The 18,706-nt window shown below is 37.3% G+C and overlaps 1 protein-coding gene across 1 annotated transcript; it reads left to right on the forward strand.

Moving 5' to 3' along the window:
- Positions 1 to 5,995: 5,995 nt before the first annotated feature.
- Positions 5,996 to 13,257, forward strand: LOC306861249 (protein BTG1-like). The gene is made up of 2 exons (XM_079403423.1): positions 5,996 to 6,382; positions 10,113 to 13,257. Exons 1-2 carry the CDS (start codon positions 6,238 to 6,240, stop codon positions 10,514 to 10,516), a joined length of 549 nt encoding a protein of 182 aa, XP_079259549.1. The 5' UTR covers positions 5,996 to 6,237; the 3' UTR covers positions 10,517 to 13,257.
- Positions 13,258 to 18,706: the final 5,449 nt, after the last annotated feature.

Raw genomic sequence — 18,706 nt, forward strand, 5'->3', positions numbered from 1 at the left:
GGAACAACCTGGGATGACATGAAATTTATATATATATATATATATATATATATATATATATATATATATATATATATATAATATGAAATTTTACATATTTTTCATATCTCTTTCATATCTCTGGACATTTGAGTATAATAATACTTCATCTTGTATTTTGAGTATTATTTTATGTTTTATTTAAGAAACATATTATTCATAACAACAACAATAATAATGAAATATTTAATTTAATTTAATTTCAACCTGGGATGACATGAAAATTGTTCTTTCATAGCTCTGGACATTTATTTGAGTATGATTTTAAATATTTATTTAGTTAGTTGTTTAGTTGGTTGGTAGAAAAATCAGTCCTCTCTTGCCTTTACATTTTAGAGGAAAATTTTAATAGTCTAACTCTAACTCGCATTCAATTATATCAATTGGAAGTATTTAAATGTTTGAGTTCATATTTGTACATACTTTCCTTCCTTTACACACAAATTAGCATTGACAAAAAATTACTGTAGAATAGAACTCTCTTTATGAATTCAGTGACAGGAGAGAGAGCTTACAGTGTGTTCAGACTCACACAAACACAGACCTGCTACCGGATGTGACTCACAGGGTGGTGAATTTGTGCTTCAGTTGAGACGAAAACCTGGAAGACGTCCATATGAGCTCTTGAACGTGTCCGCGCGTGCGTGCGCGCGCTCACACACACACACACAGACACACACACACACACACACACACACACACAGACAGTCAGACACACACACACACACACACACACACATAGACAGACAGACAGACTCACAAAGAAACACAGTACTTGGCAAAACCGCAAGGACATGGACACACACACCAGGCAAGCTGGACAAGGTTGTATCCTTTCTGATATGATGTTGGGGTGTGTGATATTTCGTGATTACAGCGGAGATTAAAATAACACCCACCACAGCATATGTACGAAGCAGCTGAAGCGGTTCAAGCCTAAACCCGTAACATTCCTCCCACAGCTAGACTGTGTTCCATGACTTCAGAGAGCTGGATCAGCCCTGCTCTGCTACGCCTCATTTAAGGCAAAACCGCTTAAGTACAGGCCAGAATGCTGCTGTGATGTTCCTCAAACCCTCTGCCATTCTGTCTATGAGCTTTGCACAAATTATATTTTCATATTTTCATTTGAATGCACTTACAGATGCTTGGGCCTGGTGTAGGTGGTAGATTTTTGTTAAAGAAAATCTGCTGACTGATAAATCTGGAGAGTGTCAATCTTGACACCAAAAATGTTGATTAGCTTGTTTAGGTGTGTTTGATTAGGGTTGGAGCTAAACTCTACAGGACAGCGGCACTCCAGGCCCGACGTTGCCTACCCCTGCTATATACCTTATATACATTACAAATATATATATATATATATATATATATATATATATATATATATATATATATATATGTGTGTACACACACACACAAACAAACTATATATATGTGTGTATATGTGTGTGTGTATTATTTTTGTTAAAACTGGATGCCAATTCAGTCAAATTTAGGAATAGTAATAGTTAGTATTTTTAGTAACAGAAACATTTTAGTATTAATATGGCATGACCAAATACAACATTTAAAGGATTTCTTTATCCTTTAAATGTTGTCTACCCCCCCCCCAAAAAACGAAAACAAACAAATAGCAAAAATGAAGAGTAGTTAAGGATGCTAAGCCCAGTATATGTGTCTCAGCAAAGTTGCACATTATCTTATTCCTGTATCTGATGGAGCCGGGGGCTTATGAGGATATTCTGGAACGGGCTCCTCTTCTCTCTCGCCTCTAAAAATAAAGTCATACCAGCCTGGCGACTAGGGGAGATATGGACAGATACGGAGTGTGGGGAGCACAGATTAGCACCCCTATTAATAGAGCCAAGGTCTGTAAGGTTGCTCAAACTCAGTTCAGAGGTTTTCAAGGGCCAATGCACATTAGAAAATGGATTATTTGTTCCCGAATGTCACTTCCTGTTCGTTAAACATATTTCAAAAATGTGTTTTCAGAGCCTGTGGAAGTGAATGGGAAGCGTGTGAAGGTCTTTGAGTCGAAAAGGGGTTGAGTTTCCAGTGGAATGTCCTGCGTGTGGAAGCCGTGGCCAAACCACACAGCTGGGGGTTTTCACTTCCAACCGTTAGAAAGAGCACTCCCATACTTCCTGGTTTAGAACTAGAGGAAAGAGAGGGAGATGACTCATGGAGGGGTTTGGAGGTTTTATTTGGACCCATAGTTATATACCTGAAGGACATTTTCCCTTTTTTCCATCAGCAGTTTATTCATAAGCCATGTTGAAAATCTTTGCAGTCCCTGAGGTTTATTGGTTTTCCTTTTTATGACTTTGCATGCTCTGACATACTGGTAGAACCGCATTGAACTTTTGTGTTAGCTGTAGTATTTTCAGTTTTAACAAACACTTTCTTATCTAAGAGACTTAAATACAATGATGTATTAATGTCACTATCTGATATAAGAACAGAAGGAGACTCTAAATGAAATGTTTTGTAAATAAATAAGTGTTGATCGAAAACAACAGTACCAAGTAAGTGTAGTTTGAACCAGGACTGTGAGTAAGAGACACAACCAAAACACCGCACTCATACTCAGTCCAATGAAAATCATTCACGGTATGTGAAATGTGTGTAAAATGTGTCTGTGTGATGGTGTGGGATACAGTGTGGTTAATGTAAAATGTCATTTCGTTATGGTAGAATGTTGCCACTATGTAATGTTATTACATTTTTGAAAAAAAATAATAATAATTCTGCTATATTACACTGGTGTTCAAAAATTTGGGATCAGTAAGAAGTCTTTTATGCTCATCAATGCTGCATGTATTTGATCAAAAATACAGAGAAAAAAAAAAACAATAATTTGTGAAATATTATTATAATACAAAATGGGTTTCTGTTTTAATATTCTTTAAAATAGAATTTATTTCTGGTCTGACAATGCTGAATGTTTAATATATTTTTTAGAACCTGTGTTACTTTTTTTCAGGATTTTTCAGAAGTTAAAAATAATAGCATTTTAAATGTATTTAATACATTTTAAAGTATATTTAAATAGAAAACCATTATTTTAAATTGCAATAATGTTTACTGTTTACTGTTTACGTTTACTGTTTTTTATGTATTTTTAATCAAATAAATGCAGCCTTCATGAGCATAAAAGACTTCTTAAAAACATAAAAAAATATTACTGACATAAATGTAATTATTAAATAAAAGTATATTATTAGAAATTACAAGGTGACTTGTGTTAACACTCTGAGACAACTGATAGTTTAGTTTAGATAGCTAAGAGTCCTATTTATGTCCTAAGTATGTTTCTGTTCTTCCACCCTTCTGTTCTCAGTCTTCATCTCTCTGATATCCCTCTCTCATGTTTACTCACTCTATCAGCTGCGTCAAGGGGAAATATTGCGTCAGTTCTAACGGATGAAGGCAAAATTCTCTAAAGAGAGGTCAGGAGTGAGGGATAGAGAAATAACGGGGTAATAAAACATTGTCTCGGTCAAGTGAATCCACAGCATGTCTTTTTATTGGTGTTTTACATAGTCCATCTCATTCACCTTGAGAAAAGTGAGAAAGGAGCTCAAACTCAACATGTCACGTGTTTGCTTTCCTTCTGTTCTCTTTCACAGTCATTATTCTTGTCTGTGTGGAATCTGTATTCCGGTAATGGGTCAGTAATTGTTAATATGGGGTATCACTGTTACTTTTGATGCACTATGGGCTATGGAGGACTAAGTATAGCACTGTTCTGGTTTCAACTGGTTTGAGTCAGTACCCCCACTGTCAAAATCTTACCTAAAAGAAAGAGGGAAAGTTGATCTCAGTCCTTCAAAACGCATGAAATCCTCTCAACCCTTCGAGTCCCAAAATGTATATTATTTTCAGTCACGTTGGATTTTTCCAGTACCGGTGAATAGTGCTGCTATGCTCTGCTTGGCTGCCATGTTTACCTGAGGCTTCGATTCTGTCGACTCTATTGATTATTAACCGTTTCATGGATTTAGTTTAACATATTGTGGTTCAAATATAGCCTATGGAAGATATGGAAGCCCGTTTCTGCCATGGAAAAAAAGTATATTAAAAAATATATTAATAATTGCAACTTTTTATCTCACAATAAAGGCTTTGTTTCTTGCAATTCTGAAAACAAATTGCATGACAGAAATTTAGAATTATTTATAAACAAAATTTTGAGTGTACATCTACTGAGTTAACATCTCGTAATTCTCTTTTTTAATAAAAATAAAAAGGTAATTGCGACTTTTTATCTCAGTTCTGATGTTTTTTTTTTCTCATAATTGCGATTTTATATACTCACAATTCTGACTTTTCTTCTCAGAACTGACTTCTCAGAACTGACAATTTTGACAATTGACAGTTTATATTTTCACAATTCTGAGGTTATATTTTGCAAGTCAGAATTGTGAGAAAAAGTTAGAATTGTGAGATGTAAACTCACAATTGATCCTTCGCAGGGAATTTGATTGACAGGAGATCTGACTAATCATAATGCCATTTTTGTCTGACAAACAAACCAAACAGGAGAGTAGATTAACGTCGGTGGACATGCACTTGAAAACTGGTGTATTGACATCTTTCTGTGGTTGAAACTACATACCTTCTGATGTTCATTTATGTTTATTTGACACTATAACTAGTAACTATTTTTGTGAGATAGTTGGGCTTCCATATTTTGTTGGTTCATTTGAGCCAGTCTAATTGGTTGCCTAATGCTACTTTTTTTTAGTTTAAAAAAATAAATAAAAAATGAAGTAGCTTTATAAAATGTGCCTTCTAAATACTGCCAACTAAACAGTGACTTGCACATATTTTTTGACATTAGCGTCAAAGAGATTTGCAAAGAAGGCCAGCCCTGAGACCCAACGATCTCAGAATAAATATTTGCTAAATACTGATATTAGCTGCTCTTGGACCGACCAAGATGTCAGTGTAATTGAACGATCGGTGTGCAGGGCAGGTCAGGTTGAGCCTTGAGTCAGCTCATGGTAGTTCAGAGGTGATTTGCCTTTGGCCACAACTGAAAAAGCAACAGAATTAGGTCAGAGTGTTCCTTGTAGTCCTTTTGAAACACCTTTCAGAGGTTTATTCCCACTGGCAAGTAAATACATAGCCACATACAAACATCCTAACCTGCTGTTCTGCTAATGCCAAGGTTTCTCTCAGGGAGGAAAACAAACCGTGGAAATGCATGGGTGTACAACCTAATTATACAGTCTACTATAATTTTCTATTTGCTCTTTTTGAAGCTAATACAAATTGTTCCGACAACCTTTGGATTATTTTCTGTCTTTGCCAGCAGTGTTAAAAAGCCAAGAGTCAATTTATGCAAATAGTGCAAAGAAAAATCATCCTACAGTATGTATGTCTATATACTGTATATGAAGAGTTCAGATGCAAAAGCCTCTAAGTGCCGTCTAAAATTTTCTTCTAAAAATAGTATTTTTCTCAGGCTCCTATGTTTATGTTCAGTTATTTCACTTTAATGGCAATAATAATAAACTATTGAAATGAAATGACTGAGTAATTGAAATTACTGAGCCTACACATGTGGTTGTGTGGGATGTACATGTGTGAGTTTATAAAGAGGCTACACTAAACATCGGGTCTTCCCCTTGAATAGAGTGGGAAATTCCAAATATCACAACAGAGAATACTACCGAATGCAGAAGTACATCTTTTAAATGACAGCGCGAGTCGTTATTATACGTATGCATATCAAAGTTGTACATGAGAAATGTCCGCAATGTTGTGGTCCAGAGGAAAGGGTTAAAAGCCATTTCACATGCTCTGTTTATTTCTAGAGTTGTGACGCAATGAGCCCACTCCTCCGCGCATACGTCACCTCGAGTGAGCGTCGTGATTGGCTCGTTGCTGTTGCTGCTGTCAGCGGCGGCGGGGGCGTTACATAAGCGCTGCTTGCTTTAGTTACGGTCTACTCTGCTGGAGGACAGTGACGGAGGAGGGTGGAGCCCGCCTCTGTGTGCGTTTTCGGACAAAACAAGCCAAGTCACAGCACTGTACCGTCCTGGAACACGTAGTACTCTCCGAATTTTCCCTGCCTCGACAAATAAATGCTCAGCATAGGCATCAGAGAAATAAAACACGCGAAAAACAAGGATCATTTTGCAAACGGAAACAAAAGCGCATTGGCCATCCAGCGCACGGAGCCTCTCAATGCATACCCTCTGTGCCCTAGGAACCATGAAGTCAGAGATAAGCGCCGCCGTCGGGTTTCTGTCGAGATTCCTGCGGATTAAAGGACATGTGAACGACAGACAGCTCCAGACATTCAACCAGACTCTACAGGACATCCTGGCAGGTAAGTATCAGCCTTTACAGACGAATATGAATGCCTCATTTGTTTGTGAAAAGTGTGGGAAAACATCGATGTCTTTGTTTATGAGCTAATTTATGTGCTTGGCCACATAGGCGGAAGCGCGCGCACGAACATAAACAGCTAAAAACATCGACACACACAGCGACCCCAAAAAAGACATAAAAGGCCGAAAGATGTGTATATATATATATATTTATTTATAGATGTGTGTGTGTATACATAGAAAATATACTTGATCTCGTAATTAATAGTTCAGTTTACTGACGGGTTATTTATGTAGTTCATAAAAAAAACAAAAAATCATGTAACATTAATAACATAAAACTGTAGTGTTTTTTTTGGGTTAAAATCACAGTTTTAATGATTAGAAAGCAGTTCTATTCTATGAGAAAATTATTCCAGTAGTGACCAATATGTATTTATTATCTCAATATTACTTATTCATAGCATACTGGTATGTTTTCGATTATTACTAGTCGCCATGCTGTAACTATTCAGTTATTGGATTAGTAACATACTAGACATGTTATTCTGTTTTAAATAGACTGGTTGTTAGTTAGATTGTCTTTTATGTGATTGCTACTATCTTTTCCAGTACTACTACTACTGTTACTGGTTAATAGTCAAATTGAGAAAATGTCATTCATATTAAATTACTTGGTAGTAGTAATAATAATAAAAAAACCCTTTATAAATAGATACTAGTTAGTTTTAAGGAATAAAAGTTAAAATGGCGTGCCATATGTTGTAGGCAGTAAATTACGTAATGCACAGCAAGTCTGGAGATATCAGATATGGGGTTGATATCTCATCTCTTTTGCATATTAGTAGTAGTGCAAATGATGCATGATGTGCTTGTTTCATTATATTAAACCTGTAAGTACACAGCTCGCTAAAAATGACCGCAACAAGTTGAATAGACAATAGAATAACATTTCAGCTGTTTTGCATTCAAATGCAAATTTCACTTAGCAATAATTTTAATTGCATCGCAGGCTTTTACACTTTCCCTAACCAAATATTTGATCATATGAAAGAAAAAAGGCTCAAAGACAGAAGTCGAGTCCTTTAATCATTATTATTTGTCAACAGTTAGGCATAAAAAATAATGTGTTCGTTTAATGCTTTTCTCCTTATCTTGTTTCGTTCCAACCACCCATTGTTTTCCTTTTTTTAATGGACCAGCATTTTGTGAGACCCTTTGCTCAGATTCAGATAACAATAAATTATAATAAAAATATGTGGTTAAGCAGTTGAAGAACAATCAAACAAAATTCACTAACAATAATAATATAATGTAATATAATGGTAATAAAACGTAGAATTCACGTTCTACACAAATACACAAGTGTTTGAAGTCTGATGAGAAACTGTAAATGGCCAGAAAACTTAGTATTATTATAATCTTGATTTATTTTTGTGGGGAACAGGCAGTCACTAAATGCTGTTTGTAAACAAATGTAGTTGAGGCCCAGTCAGACAAAATGGCCGTCGGTGGAGGAAGGGAGGATGTGTGGCTGCTAGTTTCACATCACGTATTACTGTTGCTGTGGACTTGTTTAGTTTTTTTTCTTTCCTTCCCTTCTCTGCGTTTTCAGCCCAACATATATCCACACAATGGAACAAAGACTCCTGACAATCCCCATTGGGTAGAAAAAGTGGGTTAGTTCCTTCTCCACGCAGTTAAAATGTGCGTTTGAGAGAATTGCCAGATTGAAAAAGCAGGTGTTGTGTAAGATCGATCTGAAAAGCTGTTTCTGCTTCCTGTTCTCTAATCACATCACTAAATACACGTTCGTCACGGCTTTGTCCTAATTCTCAATCTCACAGCAGGCCTCGTTTCACAAATAACATTTCCTAATAAAGCCACCACAATGTTATTTGGCCGTTAACAAGCAACATTTTTACTTCGTTAAACATTTATTTGCGTAGTACGAGCATTGTTGCGGTTTGAGCTCCGTCCAGAGTTGTGGGTGGGTTGATCTGCATTGATCATTGTATACTAGGCTTTCAGGAGAATGGGACGTCACGTCAACGACAGCACACAGGCGGCATTATCTAACCCAGGTCTACAGGTGGCCTGGCCTATTTCAGAGCCGCACAAAGAGGCTTGAGACCCATCCCTCCGTCTCCTGTTCTCCACCTGTCACCCAGTACACAGAGCCAGAAGGGAAAGAAAACGCAATTGCGAGAAGTTGTTTTCTTTTTGGAAAACGAGTCCTTTGTGTAGGGTGTAACTTGGCACTTTTAAAAGGCATGATTTGATGTTTAGCAAATGAATGAGCTGGAAATACATGGACACAAATATCTACTAGCGAAAAGCAAAGCTGATCCATTTGGAGCCGTAATATTTAATCAAATCGGGTTGTATGAAAGGGACGCTTTGTCTTTAAGAGGATGGTCCCTCCCCCTCCAGCTGCTCTGCCAGGATTTCACCCTTTTGCTCTCCTTGTGTTTGAAGACTTTGTGACTCTCCAGCCGAAAGGGGATTGAGCAATCAAATGGTTCTCTCTCTCCGTCACGTAGGCCTCTGACACAGATGGTTAATGGTTGTTTATCTGTGTTCTTCCAATGATCATTTCACCCTGTGAAAAACATCCTCACCCCCTTTTATACTGTAACTTTTGCTGCAATACAAGGCCGAATGATCAGAATTTGTTTTCTTTTTTAAAACCTTGATTAATTTCTTATGGTTCGGGAATGTGTGGGCAGTTAAGTATTAGTTAGTAAGTCCTTACCTGAATTGCATCTATGTTTCCTTTATTGTTAGAATAACACCAACAAAATAAAACAGTTTATGATGGATTCTGAAACTTATTGTAGTAATTTTTATATAAAGTGCTGGATCTGAATGTTAAAAAAACTATAAATGGACATTCTGGAACTTAAGCTAAAAAAAGAAAAAGAAAACTAACCATAACCATTGTCTTAGTGTACTTAGTGTAAGGATGATTATAATTAAAGAATAACATAAATTGTAATATTGGTTATTTTAATATTTAATCCCTAAATATTATCAGCTGATAATGGATATTGAAAAATGCATCTAGCAATTTCTTAAAATAAAAAATGTTGTTCTTTAATTCCACTAATAATATAATATACTCGATTTTAAAGTTTAATATAACTTCAACATTAACAATCTTAAAATGAATATTTTTGATTCTGAGACAAACTAATACAGATTTTGTTTTCTATATTGGCTATAATACAAAAATGTATACCAAATTATCGGCCAAAGTTTTAATATTTATGCATTCCCAACTGAGTTAAATATTTTATATTTCATATAAAATATACAAGTTAACAGCGTTCTTCAATAGCATATTTTTTAACAGATCTTAAAATGAATATCTTTGATGTATGTATTACAAGTAATAGTTATAATTTAAAATGATTGATTTTAATTGAATTATTCGAATGTTTTTTTTTTTAGAAAATAAATCATGGAATTAGCATAGAGACTAACACAGAATTGTAATATTGGCCATGATTTATCATCCTGAATTTTAATATCTGTGCATCCGTAAAAAAATTAGCAGGTTTAACAGAAAAAATCTTAAACAACATTTCAATCTAATAAATGAGTTGATTATTATATGTAATATGTAATGTCTGTTCATTTTTTGTTTGTTTTGTTTACCAATGCTTTTTATTTATTACTTCATATATGCAAGATTACAAAACCTCCTCCTCCATCTCTCTCTTACAGAGCAATACAAGCACCACTGGTTCCCAGACCGTCCCAACAAAGGTTCTGGGTATCGCTGCATACGCATCAACCACAAGATGGACCCTCTGGTTGGACAGGCTGGCCAGCGCATCGGCCTGAGCATCCAGCAACTCTACCTGCTGCTTCCGAGTGAGCTCACATTGTGGGTTGACCCATTCGAAGTGTCCTACCGCATCGGAGAGGACGGCTCAATCTGCGTGCTCTACGAGTCCCATCCCAGCACCAATGGAAACCCCAGCGTCACCACTGGAAACAGCATCCCCGCCTCCTCTGTCGCCCAGGTATCCCCAATGGTGGACAGTCACATCAGCTGCAAGGAGGAACTACTGGTTTTGGGCCGCACCAGCTCCGCTAAACCCTACATGATGACTGTGTCCAGCTAAATGGGTCACAGAAGTCATTTTTAAAAAATAAAAAAGAGAGAAAGGAGAAGGAAAAAAAACAAACAGGATGTGTCCTATCGTCCAGGTGATGGAAACCTCGTAGGTTTAATTTTCACTCGTTTGGTTGTCTGTTCTGTTATTGTGTTGGATCTACCAGAGGCTTGACCCTGGGGCAGCTAATGAAGACCTGAAACATCGCCCAGCCCCCGAGCTCACTCCTACGGCAGCGGTCCTGGGGCGGCTTTTTCCACCATCGTCTGCCGATGTTGACTTTGCACTTTCGCTTTCACGGTTTATGTTATCGCATAAACTCCCTCTAAAATGTTAAGGAATTACTCTCAAATCCTGTTTTATCATTTCACTGTTCGCTGTCGAGCTGAAGCCCAGACCCACTGGCAGCCACGCCAGACCCGAGTAGCCGCTACGAGCCTCTTTTTTGCTAAAAACCTCACTTTTTTGGACCACAAAGCGGTACTTTTGTCTCTTTTCTCGGTGTCTGGTACGCACCCGGGCCTTCTTTTGGGCTTCAGGTCGACGTGAACTGGCTCTGCCGCGGTGGAATACCTGTGTCATACCGTTACCCACGCTAGCCGTCGGTGGCACTGTGATGCAAAGGTTCTCATGCTTGTAGCTTTTTCTAGGGGCTCCCTCCTGGATGAATGTAATTTCTAACAAAAAAAAGAGAAAAAAAAAACTCAACGCAACAAAGCATTTGATTTATTTAAGCCCCTCGTCATACCAAAATGAAAGATGTAGCAAAGTTTGTTTTTGTATTTGTTGACTTTGAACAGATGTGGTCTTTACTTTCTGCCTGGTTTAGAAAGGACATTGAATGCACTTTGACATTTTAGACTGTGTGGGATGACGTTTCGATTCGACCCAGCTGCATTCCATCGCGTACCCCCTCATTCAATTGTAATTCGCTTTCACTGGTTGCAATATTTCTGAAGGCACTTCAATCCTGGGTAGTTCTCTCTAGCTGTTTTAATCCTTTCGGATGACTGATTGAAGCTGTTAGAGATTAGTTCTCCATCTCTAGGACTCCATTTAAGGCCAGTACATGGCAAGAAACAACAGACCGGCATCAAAAATTGGACCAATGTTTCCAAACTTATCGCAGAATCGCAGGGCCAGTGATGCTCGCTTGTTACAGAGGGTCTCCCGACGCACTTTCTAGCCAGTCGTCACCGGTCTCAGTCTTAACTAGGAGTGCGCCGTCAAAACATATCACCTCCCTCCCTAGGCCTGACGAAGGAGGGGGTAGGACCCTCACATCAGGGCAGCTACAATCCTCTCCGGCCCCCTTCTCGCAGCCCAGAGGAGAGTTTTTATGCCAGCACATAAACTGAGCGCACTCCAAAATCTACTGAGCCTTACATGCAGGGCCAAGTCGGGACGGGAAGAGACATGCGGTGTGCTCCTGGTTCTGGCCGATTCTGTTTACATTGGCATGAATGGGCGGAAATAAACGAATTGCAGGCTTTGCGTGCGAAGGACTGGTCTTGCCTTAGCCGCTAAACTGCTGAGACAAGGTGCTGATGATCAGTCCTATGTGTGCTAATACTTTTGACCCTAGAGGACCATGGGTAACGCTGGGTTGTCGATGCACTGCCGTCCCTTTATGTTGTTTTGGTCCATTTTAAAGAGGCGGAAAGCCATTTTTAAATAAATTTGACATTTTATGTACGGGTCGAACCTCGATATTTGGACGCACTTCGCCATCCCACCCTTCTGAATGCTTTGAACTCTGACAGGCGGCCCCCTTCGCCTGATGGTTTTAATAGTACTTTTTAACCTCATTCTGGTGATCGTAACCAAATTGGAACAGACAAATTGAGTGCTTTTTAGATCTGCAGCTTTTAAACTACTTTACCCCCTCCTCCACCGAAATAACATCAGCAAACCATTTCCACTATCCGTTTCAGTTCGGTAAGCGTTTGCACACAAGTTTTAAGTATCGTCGTGAGTCTAAACTCAAGTCCACTCTGAGGCAAGCGCACATGAAATGCACTTAATAGGTTAAACATTGAAGTTATGTGACTTTGAGGCCGACGTGTCTCGATTGGAATGTATTGCCAAGCTCAGGCCACAGACATTCATTGAAACCCTTATGGATGTGCAGGTTAAAATGTGAAAAACAGAAGGGAATGATTCGGTTGGGAATTTTTGGGTCATTTCAGAAATGATCCACGTTATTGCCACTTTCGCATCTGAGGTGGTTCCATATTTGTAGAATGTATTGTTATTGTACAACATATGGTAGAGTAAGTACATAACCATACATATGGGAAGTGCCAATAATTGATATTTTGCTGTGTGTAGACGTGTTCCTTTTTGTATTTCATATTTTAACATGAATTCCTCTTTCATAAGTGAAGCCATTTGTGTTAGGAGTGTTGGAGAGGACCAAAGTTGTTTTGGTAAAAAATATAAATATCAGTTTCCATGCTCTGTGCTGATAGACTTTCCTTGTTTTTTTTCCTCGTATCTTTTCTTTCTTTTTTTTAACTAAAAGAAAAAATTCTGAGCAACCCAAGATAAAGCTGTCTGTATCTTGTGATTTTTCTCGTCTGTACATCTCTTGTGTTCATTCTTTTCCTCATTCTTGGGTATGTTGTGATGAACTGCTGTAAATTTGTACAGTTCATGTAAATTGATTGTGCGGAAGTTGTACAGATTTCTATATTTTGGAAGAAAAGTTTTTTTCTCTGTAATAAAAGATTTCCTATCTTGGCAATGTTTTCCCGTGGGCCTGGTCTTATTCTTTATCAAAACGTGCTCATAATCACATTTCATTAGGTAATTATTTGTGCTCTTTGGAAGATATTTACGATAACAGCACTTTTGTATCACAGATCTGAGTATTCTGATATATGCCATTCCAGTTCCATTATTTTAGACAAAATATGCCAGACATTAGTAACAGCCTTGATGTCACTGACCTGCTTTTCAGTTTTTTTCCTGCATTAGGACAAAGAAAGGAAGTCTGTATGCACATCAATAGAGCATGATTCTAGCTTGTAAAATATTAGACATTAACCTGCTTAAAGTTAATTATAAATGCCCACCATTACTTATTAAATCCATTAACCGTCAGAATCCACCCAACTTTAAATAGCATGAGCATTTAAAGTGGCAGACGACATAACAGCAACTTGGATCATTATGGATCATGTCAAATCTTGAGAAAACATTGAGAAAAGTTTAAAAACACTTTCATGGATGTTGTGCTAGCTGAGTAGCTAGCATTAAAATAAATGGGAATGCTAATGCTTAGCTTTCTCCGAGCCTACTTTTTCCAAATAATGTTTTTCTAACATAAAGCTTGAAAATTATATAAAGGAAGGTTGTCTATATCAATTAAATCTTTCTTTTGTGTTTGGTAAGGGAAAACATGCAGGTTTGGAAAGATCATTGTCTCTAGCAAGAGCAAAAGATCGAACACAAGGCATTGTGGGTACTGTGTCAAAACGCTGACTGCATTAAAAAAAATTAAGTAGGTGGATTGACTTGGCTCAGTCCCCAAGCTTCTGTTTTCACAAGTTGCTTGGTAGCGCTCTGAATTGGAGGGCATTTCGATTCAATGGACAAAGACTGAGTTGGGGGTTGGGAGAAGACGAGTATAACAAAAGGGAGCATGAAAAGACCTGGATGGCTGTTCGTGTGACCTATAGTTGTCCGAACACTTGGAAAGCAGTGAGAGTGTTTGAAATGGGACATAAATTCTTTGGGTGCAGTTGTTGTGTGACTCAAACAGGTCCAATGTATCTATTTACCTGCAGGTCTTGCCAAAAGTTGCCTTGCTTGTTTCATATTCTGCTTAAGTCATTCTGTCCAAAACGCTCTAGCGTTCCTGGTTTTCCAATGTAGTATGTATGCATTAAACATCACAAACCTACGGAAAACAAGCCATCGGAGTCTGGCACAGCTTGAGATTGTATTTAGATGCTAGAATTCACAGTAAAAACATATCTGTGAATTTGCTGTAAGTGTGTGTGTGTGTGTGTGTGTTTTTCTCCACACTGTGTGGGCTCAGTTTGTTCCTCTTTCTTCTCACATCTGCCTTTCGGCGCTGTACCACCCTCTCGTTCTTCATCTGCAGCCACAACAAAAGAGGACCTGAGTGAAAGCAGCTGGAAGGAAACTGCAGTCTCTCTGTGGGAGAGACTCACCTGGTTGCTTTTCTCTCTCACTCTTTCTTCTTTTATTCAGACTCTTTCTACTCCTGCCAGGTGTTCTTCGCTTTCATCCCACAGAACAGACTGAATATTTTCTGTAGAACTAGCAGGATAAGCTTATTCCTTTTTATTAATTATTCATACTATGAAAGCAAACACCATAAGTATTCTTTTATTCTGTGTATAAGGCTCCAGCATATCAGGGAAGTATTTCTGTGGCATTCAAAAGCAGTTTTTCAGTCTTATATGTTTTTATATGTTTGTCTGCACTGTAGTTTATAAAGTGTCAAGAAAATTGCTGTTATCTGTTGTTATTACACTTATCTTATCATTAGTGTTTAAGTTGTTGCCGTTTGCTGAAGACAGACATGGAGCTGAAAGTGAGGGTCACCAGAGGAGATGTCTCCTCTTTCCTGCTATATACTGTATATATACACAGTGGGGTTCAAAAGTCTAAGTCCACACTGAAAATCTAGGATTCAAGATTATATTTAAACCAGAAAGTGTTTTATGATTGGGAAAGAAGCTAGTGAAGTTAATGCAGCTCAAATGCTGCGGTCATTAGCAAAAGAGAGACAAACCAATTACTAAGACATAAAATTCATGTTGATTATTTTTTACAAAAATTTCTCTCAAAGTATTTTGATAATATAGTCAATGATGAAATAAGTACACTCACTTTTATACTAAGATTGAGGTCAGTAAGATTTTTTACTTTTTCGTTATGCTGCATTTCATCCAAAATACAGTAAACCAGTAATATTGTGAAATATTACAATTTAAAAGTCGTTTTCTACTTTAATATATTTCAAAATGTAATCTATTCCAGTGATGACAAAGCTGAATTTTCAGCAGCCATTACTCCAGTCTTCAGTGGCACATGATCCTTTAGAAATCATTCTAATATGCTGATCTGCTGCTCAAGAAACATAATTATCAATATTGAAAACAGTTGTGCCTCTTCATTTTTGTGTGGAAACCATGTTACTGATTTTCAGGATTCTTTGCTAAAAGTATTAATTTCTTTCAAAACAACTCCAAATTGTTAGTGTAAGTGAATGTGAAGGTCTCTTTTGTAGTGTTCATCCTTTAGGGAAGTTTATAAAGTAAAGTTCTATATGTCATACTGTTTTCTCTCTGTTTCTATTCCTGCTTATACAGTACATCGAGAGAGAAATGTTTAGAATAGCTGGGTACTTTTTACAAGGGCTCTCTCGCTCACTGTTTCTCTGTCTCTCTCTCTGAAGATCTCTGGCCTGTGGTGAATGTGGTTAACGGCTGACTCTAAAACATTACGGCAACACCAGACACAATTATAAATGCCAACCCCTTCTCACCCTTTCTCACACATATAAGCAAATCTGACGGAAACATGGCCAGGTCATATTTTTGGCTTTATTTTCCTTTAGAAATCAGAATCTCTCTTGATCTCTTGTCAATTATATATATATATATATATATATATATATATATATATACATGTTTTGTTATATTTACTATTATTGTAATGGATTATTGAATATTATTTAAATATCAAGATTTTGAATTTCAGTCAGAATAAGGATAGTATGCAAATAGGGTTCACTTTCTTTAAGCAAAACATTTTTTCATTCATTTTCTTTGAGTTTAGGGTGAAATATGACCTGGACATGTTCTTGACAGATTTCATGTGATTCACCCATTTAGATTGTTTTTAACAGTACTGTAAATTATTTTGTCTCTGGCTCAAAACTGGTATGATGTTCTTGTACCGATCAGAGTTTAAAAGATTTATTGTGTGGATTTGTTGTACTTTGGCCTGGTGTGGAACGAGGAGTTTTAGGAAGGCCAAACCCTTAGTAAACATCCTCTGACTGTTCGGCTCAGCAGCCAAGCCTATTCTTTTGAATTTGTCTGTCAAACTGTTTTGATGTACTCTGGAACTAATTAGCAACTTTATCAGTTTATGACATATCAGACTGGGAAAGGTGATAAAGAATGAGCATGGAAATAAGCTTAGCACGTGGCAAATTTAAAAGCCCTCCGATCGCAAACAACTGCACATGTTTGTATTTTCTGAGAACTCGCGAACGCGCTTCAGCTGTTTCCTGTTTTCTGTTGAAAAGCACACCGCAAACCTGACAGCTGAGAACGAGAGAAAAAGAGACAACGACCACAATGGAAGGCGTTCTGTGCTGCAACCTTGCAGCATTGTATGAAACCATCTCCGTCTTAAGGCTGAACCTTATCACAACAAAACTGCACGCGCACTTACACTTCTCTTTAAAAACAGATGTCCACTTCATGTTATTGAGCAAGATGAATAGTCTTATGAGAGCTCAATTTGTATCACAATAATTCCTTGCTGAAAGCCAGGGACGGTTTGTTCTTGTTTGACAGCACTAAATATTTCATTTTATTGTAAAATGCGCAATACTCTTCCTCTGTGGTTATGTCTCGAGCAAAAACAGTGTTGTTGTGTAAGTTAGCACATCATTTGGTTCCCCTAAATGTCAGCTTTCAGATCCAGACTGCTTATTTTTTTGAGCTGTGCAGCCTTGACCCAAAAAAGCAGCTCGCTGTTATCATTGAGTAACATAGGGCATTTTGTCATGCCTCTGAGACCGATTAGTAACTAATTTACTCAGATGGTTCAATTAATTCACCATGCAAGTGCAGCGCAGCCTCAGATAAACAACATTTGCTCAGAGCTGTAATGGATCCCAGTACTACAGTCTTGCTGTTTGCCGTCTCAAACGTTACTGAATTTACACAAACAAATGGGAAGAAAAGGTGCTAGATGCTATGAAGTGTGAACTGAAAGAACATGTAGGCTGTACGACGTACTATGTTTGTGAGAGCTTTGTCGCAAATGTACATAAACCACATCTATTACTGAACCTACATGGATCATAACATGTAAAGACACCTGGGCAGCTGTGATTGTAATAGCTGCCATAGCGACAGGACTGATATCTGTAATGTGCAGTGAAGAGCACATTACATGCGTGGGAGATTGAGACATTCAGGGCTTATAAACTGCTACAAAGCAGCACGAATGACGCCAGCAGGTCAATATGGTAAAAACACATTTATGAGATTTCATATCATTGGCCTGTATGTACAGTGGAGTCCATAAGTCTGAGACCACATAAAAAATCTGGGATATAATATGGTTTATAAACCCCGTTGCCTTCTTGATGCTGTAAAATAAATGTCATGTGGTGCGACTCGAAGATATTTATGAAATAATGAATGTTATTTGTAAGTTGAAAATCAGCTGAAATTAATACTAAAAATAATATCCTAACAGAATCAGTTTAACGCTTATCAATAATTGAAAAACCACCAGATCACCACATCAAAGTCATATTGTGCAACCAAATAAAAAAGGAAATAATATCATAGAAAGGACTACAGATGATTTGATTGTTTTGATTTTTTGGCTTGTTCATGTTTTAAAATGTCATGTGGTCTGATTTGAAAAAAACTATAATTCATGATATTAGTAAAACAATTTTTACTTAAAAAAATATATTTAAAAACTTTGTTAAAATAATGATTAAGACGTGTGTGCACAGGAAGGAAAAGGAAAAGGTTATTAAAAGGAAAAGGTAGGAAAAGGTTATTATTTTTGATAGTTACTCCGCATGACATTTTTTGTCATTCCATTTTAAAATTGTCTTGAAAATGGTATAAAAGTTTTACCAATATGGAAAGAATCCCAAAATTATGCCTCATTTTGCCTCAAAATATTTAAATATACTCTTATTTGTTGTTAACCCTAATATAATTTAGAATGTACAATTTTGTATTAATAAATAAGTATTTTAATTTGCGATCTCAGACTTTTGGGCCCCAATATATGTTCAAGTTGCACAGTACAGTGTTTTAGTTTTGGTTCTGATATGATTTGAGTGGGCGAAGACAGCAATGTGTGTGTTGCATGAAGCACGTGATATGCTCCGAATGCTTTCAGTCAGGCTTCATTTCTATAGTCTTAAATATGCAGTCACATGTATATACGACTATA

The sequence above is a fragment of the Barbus barbus genome, assembly GCF_936440315.1.
Source record: "Barbus barbus genome assembly, chromosome: 42".
NCBI lineage: Eukaryota > Metazoa > Chordata > Actinopteri > Cypriniformes > Cyprinidae > Barbus > Barbus barbus.